Here is a 16,096-nt window from a genome sequence, read left to right on the forward strand (position 1 = left end):
ACAGAAAGTGTTAAATAAAACGCTGCGTGTGTAAAAGCCCACCTGTCACTGTCTTTGTTGGGATAGGAGTTGGCGAGAGGAGACACCGCATTGCCGAGGACGATGTAGGCATAGTCAAAAACATGCTTCACATGCATGGCTCCATATGAACTCCTGCCCACGTCGTTACCTGTGACACCAATCAGAAAACACTGTAATTCTACAAATATATTTACATTGGGGAAAAAAAAATAAAAAAAATAAAAATGTATTTACAGAAATCTATCCAAATTCAAGCCAAGTTCACACGTATCCAGACGTGTTTCTCTATCTCTAAAAATACATTTGGGGTGTGCCATATCACATCATACACAATAATAATCATTATTATTTTTGAGAAAATACAAAAAAAAAAAAAAATCCATATCATGACAATAGCAGCATTTGGTACTGAAAGCAGTATATTTTGTGTTTGCTTTGCAATTTACTGTGAAGATTAAGGGTATTTATGTATAATTGTTCTTGTTTAAAGTATTTTATATGCATGTAATAACTGTTCTTAACTGTAGTTTTGTGGTAGATTTTGTGCTTCATTGCATTATTTTGCTATTTTATACTGTCATATCTTTAAGAATGTCATTATTGCAAAAAAAATACCCTGAAATAGGCACATCGCCCACCACTACTGTCCACACAGCTCTATAAGAGGCAATAATAACTAATTAAAAAATACAGCTCTGGAAAAAAAAAATAAATCACTTAAAAATAATGAGTTTCTTTGATTTTGCCAAATTGAAAACCTCTGGATTATATTCAAGAGGAAGATGGATGATCACAAGTCAAGTATTGATACTGATTTTAAACTTGTAAAACTTTATGAATAAGAACTTGTTTTCTTTGTATTATTTGAAGTCTAAAAGCTCTGTATCTTTTGTTATTTCAGCCATTTCTCATGTTCTGCAAATAAATGCTCTAAATGACAATATTTGTATTTAGAATTTGGGAGAAATGTGTCTGTAGCTTATAGAATAAAACAACAATGTTCATTTTACTGAAATATATACCTATAAATAGCAAAATCAGAGAAACTGATTCAGAAACTGAAGTGGTCTTTTATTTTTTCCCAGAGCTGTATACAACACATCACACAGAAGAAAGACAACAGGGTTCAATCCAAAATTATGCAATACTTCCGAAATTATATACATACCTGGAAGCAGAGGGTCCTCTATGCAGAGCATGGAGGGTCTGTAGCCGTTGCTCATGGCCTTCATAATGTCTTCTTTAGCCATGTACGCACCGCCGTTCTTTATCCTGATACCTGTTTTCAGGTAGTTAAAATGTCTGCCGTACAGCTCGAAGAACTCAATGAGCAGAACACCCAGGTTTGTGTTTGGAATCCGGGGATCAAATCGTGGGTGTAGCTGGGAGATTACAGTGAGAATGAGGGTTAGTGTAAAGAAAAGTCAAATATGAAATATTAAAATGGAAAAAAGGTATACTGAAGGTCTGCACTGGAGCTACATGACAAAAAAAAAGAATAAAACCCTAAAAACTGTCTGTACAACAATCAGACAGACACACTGTGTTATAGTTCAGGGCATTTTAACATTCATACTCAAATGTAAACCTAAACATCCAAATGTGACTAGGCCTGTCATGATGAGTATTATAGTGATTTAAGACCATTTTATGCCACAGATATAATATAATATGATAATATAATAACAGCACACAAACGCAATTACCCTTTTACAGAGCAATGCGCTTTTAATTATTAAGAATATTCAGACACTGGAATTGGAATATACAAAAATGTATAATTATCATTAGTAAAAATTAAACATAATTAAAATAAAAGCCCTTTTAGACTCTGCATCCATTACAATGAACATCATGTATTTTCTTTATTTTTAAATGTTTTGTTAGACAACAGCTCTCAAATAGCGTCATGTCCATCAGAACAGACCATGAACCAGCCAATGAACAAGTTTACACACCCATGAAATAGTAACTTGGCCCCACCCACTGCACTGGAAAAACAGTAGTATAATTTTTACTAATTTAATGTGATTAAGAGCACTATTTTAATCATGTTTTTTTTAATGTTTTTTAACTGGTTTATGAAATATAAAGGCCAATATGAAATACAAAATATTACACACAGGTTATCAATGCAATAGAAATTAAAAAATCTATATTAAATATTTTAGTTAATTGGAGTTATTTGCTGTATAGATGTTTCAGTAAAATATTAGAGTCCTCTTTTTTGTGCAAAATAGCATTCTTAGCTACATTTCTTCAATCACTGGAGATAATTCAGGCTTGAAGGGTTAATAGGCTTTTCTTGCAATCATAAAATCCCTGAATTATTTGACAGGGCTATGCAAGACCCTTAGTGGTGATCTTGGCATGAGCCTCACCTGCAGAAAGCTGATAACCATCAGGATGAGGCTGTAGGAGCTGATGCCTCCTGTAAAGACTTCATTCAGGTCTCTCTGCAGGAGGAACTGCTTCAGAACGAAGATCAAGTAAGGCAGCACGGTGTACTTCTACAAGAGAACAGAGAGAGAGAGAGAGAGAGAGAGAAAGAGAGAGAGGAGGAAAAAAAAAGGGGAGAGGCTTTAAACAACCCACTCACGCAGCAGAAGGGACAGGTCAGCTGTAGGAGAAATAAACACAAAGGATAGAGATCTGAAAGCAGAGGTAAAGAAGGCCTAATTTCACATGGGACAGCTCCATCTGTTCAGCATCAGAGCGATGCAGCAGTAGCATTCTGGCTCAGACTCCAGAATCAAAGTGCAGTGGAGCTGAAAACTATCGCAGTAAGAGTGATAACAGTGTTCTGCCTCTTCTTGCAGATTCCTCACTGGACAACTGCATGCATTATAGAGACAGAATTAGGATGCCTTTACACTTGTAGGTCAGTTTAATTGGTCCAGAACAGAGCAGAAAACGGTACGTCGTTGCATTTACCTTGCTAAGGTGCCCCTGATGTGGTAAGGTTTAGGGGCTTTATTCAGTGCTGGGCGATTTTCACGATTAACTATGCGATTTTTAAAACGGAGTAACCGCAATTTTACATACAGACATTTTATCTTTTTAATCTAAAATATCTGAAAACGCTACTCATTTCTGAAGTGTTTATCCAGCTCACCTTGGTTATCGGTGCCTCCCACAGACCAACGCACGCATATTTTCAAAACATTCCAAGGACTGAGCTTGTACCGGAAAAAGTTCCAGCACTTTATTACAAAAAAAAAAATCTTCTTAAAATGTTCTTAAATAACAGCTACAGCACTGCAATATTCTGTCAGATCCTCCACTGAATTCCATTAAAAATGCACTATTACAGACTCTTCCAAAATAAATATTATTCTCATATATATCCACGTCTCATCATATCCACATGTTTGCAGTTTAATAGTCATCAGTCTCCCTGCAGCATCCCTCACACACAGGCTGCTTTGCTGGGAACATCACATACCCTGAGTAAATCCTTCACAAAAATCATATTTTCAAACAAGTTCATATCCATAAAGTTTTAAGAGTTCAGAAATCAATATTTGGTGGAATATTCCTGGTTTTTAATCACAGTTCTCATGCATCTTGGCATGTTCTCCTCCACCAGTCTTGCACACTGCTTTTGGATAACTTTATGCCACTCCTGGTGCAAAAATTCAAGCAGTTCAGCTTGGTTTAATGGCTTGTGATCATCCATTTGTTTCATGATTCAATTCCAGACGTTTTTAATTTGGTAAAATCAAAGAAACTCATCATTTTAAAGTGGTCTCTTATTTTTTTCCAGATCTGTATATATTGAATTTCATGTGTCTTTACTAATAAAAAAATTCTGAAAATGTTTTTAAATAACAGCTACAGCATTGCGATATTTTGCCAGATCCTTCATCCTCCATTGAATTCAATTAAAAATGCACTATTACTGACTCTTCCATAAATTCTTATTCTCATTCGTATCCACACGTTTACGGTATAATAGTCATCAGCCTTCCCACTGCATCCCTCATACACAGGCCGCTCTGCTGGGAACCCTGAGTAAATCCTTCAGAAAGATCATGTCTCCAAACAAGTTCATATTCATAAAGTTTTAGGAGTTCAAAAATCAATATTTGGTGGAATAAGACTGGTTTTTAATCACAGTTTTCATGCATCTTGGCATTTTCTCCTCCACCAGTCTTACACACTGCTTTTGGATAATTCTGTGACGCTCCTGGGGCAAAAATTTAAGCAGTCCAGCTTGGTTTGATCGCTTGTGATCAACCATCTTCCTCCTGATTAAATTTAGATTAAGTTTTTAATTTGGTAAAATCATAACTCAATTATTTAGTGGTCTCTTATTATTTCCAGAGCTGTATGTACTGAATTTCATTTGTCTTTTTAAATGTTCTTAAATAACAGCTACAACATTGCAATATTCTGCCAGATCCTCCACTGAATCACATTAAAAATTCACTCTTACTGACTCTAAAAAATCTTATTCTCATTCGTATCCACACGTTTGCGGTTTATTAGTCATCAGTCTTCCCGCTGCATCCCTCACACAGGCCGCTCTGCTGGGAACATCACGTACCCTGAGTAAATCCTTCACTGCTGACATTTCTTCAGGAGCAAGTTACGCTCTCTGAAGTTGACTGTCAACCGTGACAGCACGATTCCACGACAGGAATGCAAAGAAAAATAAGTGTCCGTTACAATCCTCCCACCACTCAAAAGTTCAGGCTACATTCTTGTGCCTGTAAATCAAACACACCAGGATGCAACATGCCCAAAACTAGTCCATGTAGCACCTGAGAAAACTAGGTCACCAACTACTGTAGGTGTTCAAACAGCCTACTGTGCGCATCTGTACTACACTATGCAGTCCAGCTTACCATTAACGTGATTAAAACGGGTCCCAAAATGGCTTTCCATTAATGCCTATTCCCATTAGGAAGCCTTTATTCATTATAACCGATCTTAATCTGTCAATGTGGCCCGTGATAAATTAAACTAAGCCAGTAGGGAAGTCCACCAAACTGGCCGTTTCAACAGTTATTACCTTCACATAATCTTTAATGAAGCGGGCGGCTTTGACCCCAGTCTCCACGTTGAAGCTGATGTCCACTTTCACCTCGGTTTCCTGGTCTGTCAGTTTGATAATTGGTACCTTGAGAAAAAAAAATACATATATCCAGTCAGTGAGAAACAGGTCCAAAAAAAAAAAAAAAAAAGCCACTGACTGCAGAAAACTAAAGGCAAACAATAGCTCATACATCCAGCAAGAAATGAACAATGGAATATTGGATGACAATCCAAATTTTGCTTACATACATGTCTTCTAAAGAAATGACAAACTGAAATGTAGACATTGGGTCTAAGTTCAAATGTATCAGCATTACAGGAAACTGTAACATTTATTTTAGTAGAGTTAACAACAGTACATGGTTGCATGGCTTAGGTGGCTCCCATTACTACAGCTGCTATAGTGTTGCAGGGTGGCTGCTATGTTGCTGCTGCTATGCTGTTGCAGAGTGGCTGCTTTGGTGTTGCAGTGCGGCTGCTATGGTGTTGCAGTGCGGCTGCTATGGTGCAGCTGCTATGATGCGGCTGCTATGGTGTTGCAGAGTGGCTGCTATGGTGTTGCAGTGCGGCTGCTATGTTGCGGCTGCTATGGTGTTGGAATTTAAGGTGCTTGCTATGAATTTGCTAGATCAAAATTTTCACCTTATTTATTCCCATAAAAAATGAACTTGCTATGTTGAAACAATACATTCAATTAAAAATCTGTATACAAGCTTAGAACATGATTTAGAATGCACAATTACTTGAAAAATGCAGATATTTGCAGTTTATCACATCAAACATCAAACATCAAACATCAGCTTCATATCCTGGCTAAATAAATGTCCTGCTTTTATCGAACACAATAAATAAATCAATGTAAGTTTGAATGATTAGTCAAATCTTTGTATTTTTTAAATATAAAAATATGGTCCTATTACAGTAGTTTGTTATTACGCATCCCTGCACTTCACAATTAACTAAAGGATCAGACTGAAGGATGGTTGTGGATGTGCTGCTTTGGCATCATCATCATTATCATCAATCTCTCACCGTAGCTTTGTCGAGTACTTTGATGGAGTACGGCTCTGCCACGTTGTTTTTTCGGAGGGCCTGCTCCAGCTGCTGTAAAGGGGGTCTCTCCCACTTCCCGAACACCACCAGGTCAATGTCACTTCAAAAATATACAACACATTATCCTTATTAGCCATTTCATAGATATTATGAGGGGACAATATTGAGGACAGAGACAGTGTGGTTCTATTAGAAACAACAAATAAGACCATAAGACCACAATCAATAAAAAAATAAAAGCCAGGTTATATGAGCAAATTGTAATTGTAGTGTAATTTCTGGAGTGCATAATGCAAACGGAATTAAATTACCTGTAAATTAATTAATAATGAAAATGTCTCTCCAGAACCATTCTAATGGTCTGCAGAACAAGACCAATTCATTTTAAATTCATGTCCTTGAATTTGTTAAGCCAGTTCAGACTATAAATCACAGATACATTATCGGCCAAATAATATAAAGTTGTATATTACAGACTGGAAAGCACACAGCAGAACAACCCTGTGTAAAACAGGTGTAAAAGTAAAAAAATATATATTTAGCAATTCAGAAGATTTTAGTTAACAGTTATTACTCGCCTACTCACCTGGTGGGGAGGTAGAGTCCAGTGCTAAAGCTGCCAAATATCTGAACCTGGCAGAGACAAAGATAAAAAGATGTAAAATTCTGGTCATTTAGTATCCTTTAGAAAAGACAAATGATTGTCATCGTGAAAAGAGGAAAAAAAAAAAAAAAAAAAAAAAAACAACACACAGAGTTGATGTTTTTACTTTTGTGAAATAAGCAGATGTTTTTTTTTTTATTATAAAGTATGATACAAATTTATGTAAAATGGACTCCACAATTACTAAAATGATCCACAAATGATCCACAATTACTACCAATTACAGAAATTATTTCAGATTTTTGTGCTCAGATCAGATTTGCTGGCAGATCTTATTTCATTCATCAATGAAAGTGACTTACATCTGCAACGATTAGCAAACATAATCAAATATGTTGAATATATACATTTGTCAACATGTAATTTTACTGCCGATGTGTTGTTAAAAGTGAAATTATGCGCACAACACAAAGTGCTAGAGAGAGACAGTGTACAAAACAGCAATACAAAAACAATATAAAGAAAAACAATAATATTAAAAGAAGTAAATTCAAATAAAAAAAAACGAATAAATAATATAAGTACCTATTTTTTATGGTCAATTGTTACTATGCACTTATTTTACATTCCTTGTAAATATAATAATTACATTAATTTTTTTATTTTTGATTTTCAATACAACAGACCTTTTTTTGTATCATAGAATCTCATGAAAACAACATCCAGCATGTGTGAATGTCTCCTACACAATTCTGTGTCATTTTAAAGTTAATATCCTCTTGAGACCCTGCGACCTCATATGAGGACATCACATTTTTGCTTCTCTGCACCATTAAAACTCAATAATTTTGCAAATCTTTAACCCTTTGGCCTCATATGTACACACTGCTGTATCATCTAGTGGTCACATGACAACATTCAACACTCAACTGATTGAAATCAAGAGGTTGGGAATCCCAGTCAAAAGTTTCTACAGCCAGTTCAGACGAAAACATGGACCAGGTACAAAACTCTCATCCAATTTTATGTTTGAAACTATTCTCCTGATGTTTATTTGCTCACTGTCAAAAGATAAAAGTTGTTTTTTAGACTAATTGGGTCAAAGATAGTTCTTAAATTAAAAAAAAAAAATTAAGTCAGGGTCTCAGGAGGTTACAAATATGCTGTACTGTTATTAAAAAAAACTGATTACCTTACTACCTTAATTTTTTTTTTTTGTTGTAAATTTGTTAGTTCCCAGATTAAAATGCTAATCAAGCAAAAGTCTGGGTCTCAAGAGAATATGGGTACATCAAACTTTCAAAATATCTAGGACACTAAATGTTTAGAAGTCAAGGTGCAGTAAAACATGCATTGACCAATAGGGAGCACAAATGGAGAGCATGACAAAAATAATAGTGAGTAATCTTAAAAAAAAAGAAGAGTAGACTTCTAAAACTGTCATTATTTGCAGACCTACTTGCATATATCTGTAATGTGAACAGATCTACACTGTGTTCCAAATTATTATGCAAAAAGTGTTTAGGAGTGATAAGGTAATATTTTTTTTGTTTGTCAGTTAAACTCATTGATGGTGATGTGTGTCAGGGCTCTTTATATCACTGAAAGCAATTGCAGATACCTGTGCTAATAAGTTTGGCAGGCGTGTCCAATTAAAGGCAAGACTACTTAAGAAGGCTGTCCCACATTATTAAGCAGCCTACATTTTAAGCCAAAATAGGAAAGTGTCGGCTGCTGGGAAGCAACAAATTGTGGAGTGTTTAGGTCAAGGCATAACTACAATCAACATTGCCAAGACACTTTATCATGATCATCGCACAATCCAAAAGTATGTAGCTGATTCAGAGGACACACGTGTGCATGCTGATAAGGAAAAATTGAGGACTCTTTCCAACAGGGAATTACGTCAGGTTAAAATAGCAGCTGCAAAAATGCCTTGTCATAGCAGCAGACAAGTTTTTGAAGCTGCTGGTGCCTCCAACGTCCCCCGAACAACAAGTTGCAGGGTCCTTCAGAGGTTTGCAGCTGTGCCTAAGCCATACTGTCGACCTCCTCTATTCACTGCACACAAGCAGAAATGGCTCCAGTGGGCCAAACAATACATGAAGACTGACTTCAAAACTGTTTTGTTCACCAATGAGTGCCGTGCAACGATCGATGGTCCTGATGGATGGAGTGGTGGATGGCTGGTTGATGGACACCCCATGCAAACAAGGCTACGGAGGAGGTGGAGTAATGTTTTGGGCTGGAATCATGAGGAGAGAGATTGTCGGCCCCTTTAGGATCCCTGAAGGGGTAAAGATGACCTCCATAATGTATGTGGAGTTTCTCAAACAGCACTTCCTGCCATGGTTCAAGAAGAAGAACCGTGCATTCCACAGCAAGATCATTTTCATGCATGAAAATGCACCGTCTCATGCTGCAAAGAACACATCTGCATCTCTGGCTGCTATAGGCATAAAAAGGGACAAACTTATGGTGTGGCCCCCATGCTCCCCTGACCACAACCCCATTGAGAACCTCTGAAGCATCATCAAAAGGAGTGTCTATGATGGAGGGAGGCAGTTCACTTGTAAGCAACAGCTCTGGGAGGGTATTCTGTCCTCATGCAAGACAATTGAAGCAGATACCATGCAAAACCTGACAAATTCAATGAACGAGAAAATTCAGAAGATCCTTTCGAACAAGGGGTCCTATGTGCAAATGTAACATCACCTAGAATAAAGTTTTGAATGGAAAACTGTTTGATTTCAGTTTGTAATAACCTGCTAATGCTTATAATTTCACAAATGACCATTTTTTTGTTCTTTATAAAAATGAAAAGGTTGAAAACTTATGCTGTGCATAATAATTTGGAACATGCATTTTGAGTGCAATTTGAGTGTTTTATTTATTTTTTAATTATACTGTTATCATTGGCAGTTTGTTCAAAAATCTTTCAATTGTACTATAATAGTTGATGACTGGAAAATTACAATAACTGCAATTCATATAGGTAATTTTGGTAAATCTGAGAAAACATTATTTGCATAATAATTTGGAACACAGTGTATTCCTGAAACAACAGGTATGCACACATTAATTCATTTATACATGTGATCTCTGCTGTTCGGCCAAATTCTAACTACCCGTCAGAATTTGACTCTTTAATGCAGCTTTAATGTTTGGTCTGAAGGGAAACTTAATATGAATAGTTATTTATTAGAAACAGAAACAACAGGAATAGTGTACATGATCTGTTGTGCTCTTAATTGTGCATGACACCTGCTTCTGGCAGTTACTCAGGATTTGGTAAAACACTGGTGCAAAAAAACATTCCCATTGACTGCCTACAAAATCTGATACGTATCCAATCTAGCACCACATATGAAGGTGACTTAAATCCAATTCTGTGCCACTTTAAGGCATAAAATCAGATTCTAGTCACTTCAGCCTGATAATGTGACACATGGCCTATAGGCTTTTTATAACCCTTTTAGTAACACTGTGGATCACATGATCTAGCATCGAGGCAGGTTCTGATGGATCGAATCCTTTAATTACCTCACTGATCTCAATTTACACACTCTTTAGCTGTACAGCAAAATCTCAGTATGCTTAAGCCTAAACATCTGTGATACACAAGCTTGCCCATCTGGCCCTAAACAACTGGCTCCGTGTAGTCCCATGGTGAGCATGTTTGTGTACAATAATGGTCCGTTCACTTACGTCAGCACTTGGCCACTGCTCCTTGATGACAGATTCTATTCGGTCCACCACCTCTTGTCTCATGGTGGCCTCTTCAGGCCGAGGGGACATGAAGTTGTAGAAGTCTATAATCTCCTCGTGAAGCCTTGGGAACAATGGCACAAGACAGCAATATACAGTTAAGCCTTTTGTCAAACCTTTAAATCAAAATTTTGCACTAAACAATGTATCTATACAGAAGGTTTTAATAGTTAGTTCATTTGTAACAGTACCACATTTCACAAAGTGCTGGGGCGGAAACACAATGGGAGATGGGTAAACGGCTCACTCACACAGGTTACACTCAACCCAGTTTGTGTCTCCAAAAGTGCCCAAATAGAGGTGTCACGATTTTGATATTTCATCGAAATCGATCGAAATTATGTCATGGTCTCGAGCCTCAAAGTCAAAAAGAGGATCGACGATCCCTCCCTTTAAGCTAATGCCGCAAGACACTGTAGCCGACGCCCGGACATTGTGACGGCTCAAAGAGCAGCCCTTTCTCCAGAGAATGTGAACATTCCCATCTTCTTAAAGAAAAACTTGAAAATATAAAAATAACAGTTGCTTTGTCTAGTCTCAAATATGTTAATAGTTTTGGTACCTTAAGGAGCATCTTTCTCTCAGATAAAGTTAATAATATATCTCGTCATTCTCAGTGACCGAAAAAGTCTTAAAGTCTTATTTTTCATGTTTAACTGTTATAGTAGGATAGAGTTCAGTTTGTTAAGGCTCTAAATGTTCTATTTTTTGTACATGACTGTTTCTGTATTTTTTTATTATTGTTTTTTGTTATGTTGCACATTGCTGTTTTAATAGTGCACACAGCTGCTACCAAAACAAGCCACTAGATGGCATTACATATATATCTTAATTAAATTTGACAATTAGTGCCTAGTGTGGTGTATTACAGATCACTTGTATCACTTTGCATCACTTATATCAAGCCCACCTTTTGAAATAAGATATTGTAAATTTGATGAATCAAACTAATGACTGACCATAGACTAATCTAAAACTGGCATAGGCGTCTCTGCTGTAAAAAAAGAAAGAAAAAAAAAAAGAAAATCGAGAATCGAACCGTGACCCTAAAATTGGAAATAAAATCGAATCGAGGATTTATAGAATTGTGACACCCCTAGTGCCCAAACACAAGAGACTACATATTTACTTACTTAATGTCAGTACTCTCCGTGTTTAAACAACATATGGACATTTACTTGCCTTTTAAATCTCATGTTTAGCTGTTTTTCTGATGTTTTTAAAAGATGAAGAATAAAAAAAAAAGATCATTAGATTAGTCGACTTCCATAATAATCACAAGCTGCAGGCCTACTGAACACTGGAAGATCCAGGAACAGTTCAATTATCACAATATACTAGTGCTTTGCGTTACGACGATAAATATTGTGGGGACGATATAAGGTAAGTAGCACGATAGACACTTTTCTATCGTTTCTACAGTAATTTCATCAATTATTCATGCTAATATATAAAGTAGGCTATTATAAAATGTAATGGCGTGGTCACTTTGCATAAACTCGGTTTATATAAGTGATAATAAAGTAATCTTTGCAACAAAAAAAAAGCTTCATAGTGTGGTTTTGCAACATGGCGCTGATTTATGTTATTTGACGGATACACGCGGACACGCCGGTTTGCGACATGCTTTACGTTATTAAACTCATGAGAGCTGAACAATGGAGACGCATTGTTCTTTTAAAAAAATTAGCTACTGCATCTACCTCATCTGTTTTCATTTGTGAAAGTTGGGTTTAATGTCATTTTGAAATAACCTTGGAAAAAAGTAAGCAATGATTTTATTTTGTCATATTTTTCTAAGAACAATTGAAAACATACTTAAATGTGGTATATCATGATATATATCGCTATCGTGATTTTAAAAATTCCGTATCGTGATGTATGATTTTTTCCCCATATCACCCAGCACTACAATACACTGCGATATATTGAACCGTAAGCCCTTTATCGTGATAAAAACAATACACAGCCCTAATATTATTGCTAGCTCTATGTTTTGCACCCCACAGGTCTTGTGACAGAGCCCAAAAGGTGAGTTCATTCTGATTAAGATCTCCTTGATGACCTCTCCTTCTGCTCTGGTCTATCAGATGGCACAGTCCTATCAGAAAACCAATCTACAAACGCAGAAACATTAGATTTATGGGCATGAACCTTGAACGAGTTCCACGACATTACACTCTGGAAAACTGCACAACCCCCTACTGACATTACAGCTCCACAGAGGGCTTAATCAGAAGTTGAAAAAGTGCAAGACAAACAAGTCACTAACGAGCTACAAGAAAGCAGTTATTAATCAAGGCACTAAACTAGACAGCCCCAAACTACAGCTCTAGCTGGTAGGCAATCTGTTTGCAACAACAAAGAAAAAAAAAGGAGAAAACAGAAGAAAAGGCTAATACACAAATCAGCAAACACTTCCATACACAGGCCTTCACTCGGGCTTGAATTGTTTGACAGAGCACATCTGCTGAAATGGCCAGAGAAGACAGATGGCTCTTGTTGAACTGTTTCTGGGGTTAAAAGGAAACTACTGGCTTTTTCACCAAGCGCTGTGAAGCTGTGAGGAATGGGTAATAATCTGAATCCAGAGATATCTGTACCCTGATCAAGAACCTGTGTCGATTTTCTCTCTTTTCTCTCACTCACCTTGCTCTCCTCTATATTCTCCCTCTCTTTCCTCTCCCTCTCCTTTCTTCTTTCTCTCTCTTTTCTCTTCCTTGTCTCTCCTTTATTCTCTCTCCCTACTCTATTTTTTCTCTCTCTTGCTCCTCTCTCCTCTTTCTTCTCTCCCCACTCTCCCCTTTCTTCTCGCTTGCTCTCTGCTTTCTCCACCCTTTTCCTTCTATTTCTTGTCTCTCCTTTATTCTCTCTCTTCCTTTTCTCTCCTCCCTCTTTTTTGTCTCTCCTTCCTTCTCTCTCCTACCTCTATTTTTTTCTCTCTCGCTCCTCTCTCCTCTTTCACCATCTATCTCCTCTTTCTTCCCCCCTTTCCTCTTTCTTCCCTCTTTGCCTTCTCCTCACTCTTCCTTCTCTTTCTTGTCTCTTCTTTCTTCTCTCTCTCTCCTCTCTCTTCCTTCTCTCTATTTCCTTTCTTCCCTTTTTCTTGTCTATTTTATCTTCTCTCTCCTACCTCTATTTTTTCTCTCTCTTGCTCCTCTCTCCATCTCTCTCCACTTTCTTCTCCTCCCCTCCCTCTTCTCTCTCTCTCGCGGCTTTCTCCTCCCTCTTTCTTCTCTTTCTTGTCTCTCCTTTCTTCTCTCTCTCTCTCTCTTCCTTCTCTCCTTTCTTCCTGTGCTAGGCTCTAGCCAATCAGGAAGCTAAACTCTGGAAAGTCAGAGCATAACTGTGCTGGGCTAAAAGCTAACATGAGCTAACTGGCTAGAATCTCTTCAACTACCTCATAATATATACACCCTGTGCCAAAGCAGACATTAAAAGTACAACAACGCTATTGAATTTGATTGTATTCATTCTGTTTTAACAGAACAGTTTCAGTGGTAAAAGCAAAACTTGGCAAGGTCACTCCTGTGACTGTTGCAGTGAGGTAAAAACAGCAACCCAAAAACGTTAAATTCCTGAGGCAAAATAACACTTTTATATATAGACTTATAATACCACGTATAAAAACACACTGAAATGTTCAGTTTTAAATGCTCAATAAACGCCTTCGGTTTCTCTTTCGCCAGGGACAGGTAATTTCTCATTATTTCCAGAACAAACCTTTTTTTTTTTGGCTAAAATAGACAACAAAATGGCAGTAGTACTAGCTCTACCATTGTTATTCCAGGCCAACTGTACTATGTAACTTGAAGCAGACAGGCAGGACTTTTAAGCAGCCAAGCTTAAAGGAATGTGGAAATTTGTAGAGATATACAGAGTTAATAAAAAAAGTTAAATCTGGATAGCTTGCATGACATAAATAAAAATAAAAATAAAATAAATAAATAAACAAAAACAGCTGGCCTAAATAGCCAACATGAAGAAACCTGAATCCTTTTCCCCACCTTTTGAACAATTACTAAATTGTAAATAGTAACTGTGTAATACTTTACCAATTTAAAATAAGATTAAATCAGTTTGTTTTAGTTATATTAATAAGGGTTACTAATAACTGGTTTGTATTACTTTGTGTAAACCTAACATTTACTTCTCAATGTTCTAATGCTTCACATTGTGAAGGGAATGGCTTTATTATAATTATATTGTGCCTTTATTCAAATTATATGAACAGGACAATACTGACCGTCCTGTGTGCAAAACCATCCACTTCTGAAGTGCTTCTGGAAAAGCAGATTCTAAAAGCTGGCAAACTGAACTGAACCATCATCCTCATGCCTGTAGCTGGATATCTAATCATAACGAATGTGGCCAGTTTAAAGTTTTAATTATTTCAATTAATATCGTTTGTATTATAAGATGGGTAATATAATGGGAAATGGTTCACAATTCACTCACACAGTTATGATCAAACCAGTGACCAGGCCTGTCAGCTTCAGAGCAGCTTCGAGACATTTTAATTTGAATGTTTAGCTACTAAATAAATCAAGTTAAACACTGCTTCTCAGTCTAAAAAAAAATCCCAAGTGTAGTGCTGAAGGGAACAGTTCTGTTCCTAGAAACAGCAGACCAAAGGAGAGGAAAATGTTGCACAAATGTTTGATGTGCCTTGAAAAGATGCCTTCAAAAGGTCTACACAGAGAGGATGACAAATTGCACACAAAAGCTTACTCTATAATCGGGACTCAGAAATTAACTCATGAAATGAATCCTATAATGGGCTTCTGCAATTGGCACAGCCGCCTGAGTAGGATTAACTTAGTACGGTAAATATGTACTTTTCTTTATTTTTACATGTAGAGAAAGCATACTAGCAGTTTAACTGGTAAAAATAGTGTTTTTTCAGATTAATCTATTAACATGCCTTGACCCATACACAGGCTACAGGTGTAGGAGATACAAAATCCTTATTTTTCTGCAGTAAAATAATTGTGAGGATTTTGAAATCTTCTACAGGAAACTTGGAGAAGCTGCCTGTTTTCTCTCTACTCCACTTAATAATTCCAGATCAGGAATTATTACAGGAATCAACCCAAATTCTGCATGTTAGAAAATAGACAGAAAACTTGACATACATAACAAAACTAAAGGTTTAGAGGCCATGCACTGTTTGATTTGTATTCAGGATTTGAAGTTCAGGAAAGAGCCAATTTTATAATTGCTATACATTATTTTTTGACAGTTGCAGATTTACTTGACCATTACACTATAGTTTCTATTACATTTATGCTTTTCAGTAACGTTCCTTATCAAACATGAAAGCCTTTTATGAATTATTTGATGTGTTATGAATAAAAATCCTCAAGATTTAAAGAGATTAAAATCAATTTTAACCAGCTACTAGATCATTTAATATTATCAGATTTCCCCAGTTACCAGATTATGTACTCAATAAAACCATGGTACTATGCAAATGCCACTTTAAAGCTACTATCAAATTTCAGGACACACAATCATGCTCCTATTTATTGCATTTCTATGAAGTATGTTTCTGATCCATTCTATTTTAAGAACCCAAGAAATATAAAATATGTGCTTAATACTATGTAG

General features: G+C 36.6%; 1 protein-coding gene across 1 annotated transcript in view; it reads right to left on the reverse strand.

Annotated features, from left to right (window-relative positions):
* Nucleotides 1-16,096, reverse strand: part of tent4a (terminal nucleotidyltransferase 4A) — a 36,189-nt gene that overhangs the window by 15,477 nt on the left and 4,616 nt on the right. The window contains exons 2-8 of the mRNA XM_022683126.2: nucleotides 10,427-10,550; nucleotides 6,701-6,747; nucleotides 6,094-6,214; nucleotides 5,039-5,146; nucleotides 2,403-2,531; nucleotides 1,190-1,403; nucleotides 43-169 (exon numbers count right to left, since the gene is read on the reverse strand). Of these exons, the coding sequence (XP_022538847.2) occupies nucleotides 43-169; nucleotides 1,190-1,403; nucleotides 2,403-2,531; nucleotides 5,039-5,146; nucleotides 6,094-6,214; nucleotides 6,701-6,747; nucleotides 10,427-10,550 (870 nt within the window). The remainder of the gene's footprint in view (nucleotides 1-42; nucleotides 170-1,189; nucleotides 1,404-2,402; nucleotides 2,532-5,038; nucleotides 5,147-6,093; nucleotides 6,215-6,700; nucleotides 6,748-10,426; nucleotides 10,551-16,096) is intronic.

This window comes from Astyanax mexicanus, chromosome 3 (genome assembly GCF_023375975.1).
Source record: "Astyanax mexicanus isolate ESR-SI-001 chromosome 3, AstMex3_surface, whole genome shotgun sequence".
Classification (NCBI taxonomy): domain Eukaryota; kingdom Metazoa; phylum Chordata; class Actinopteri; order Characiformes; family Acestrorhamphidae; genus Astyanax; species Astyanax mexicanus.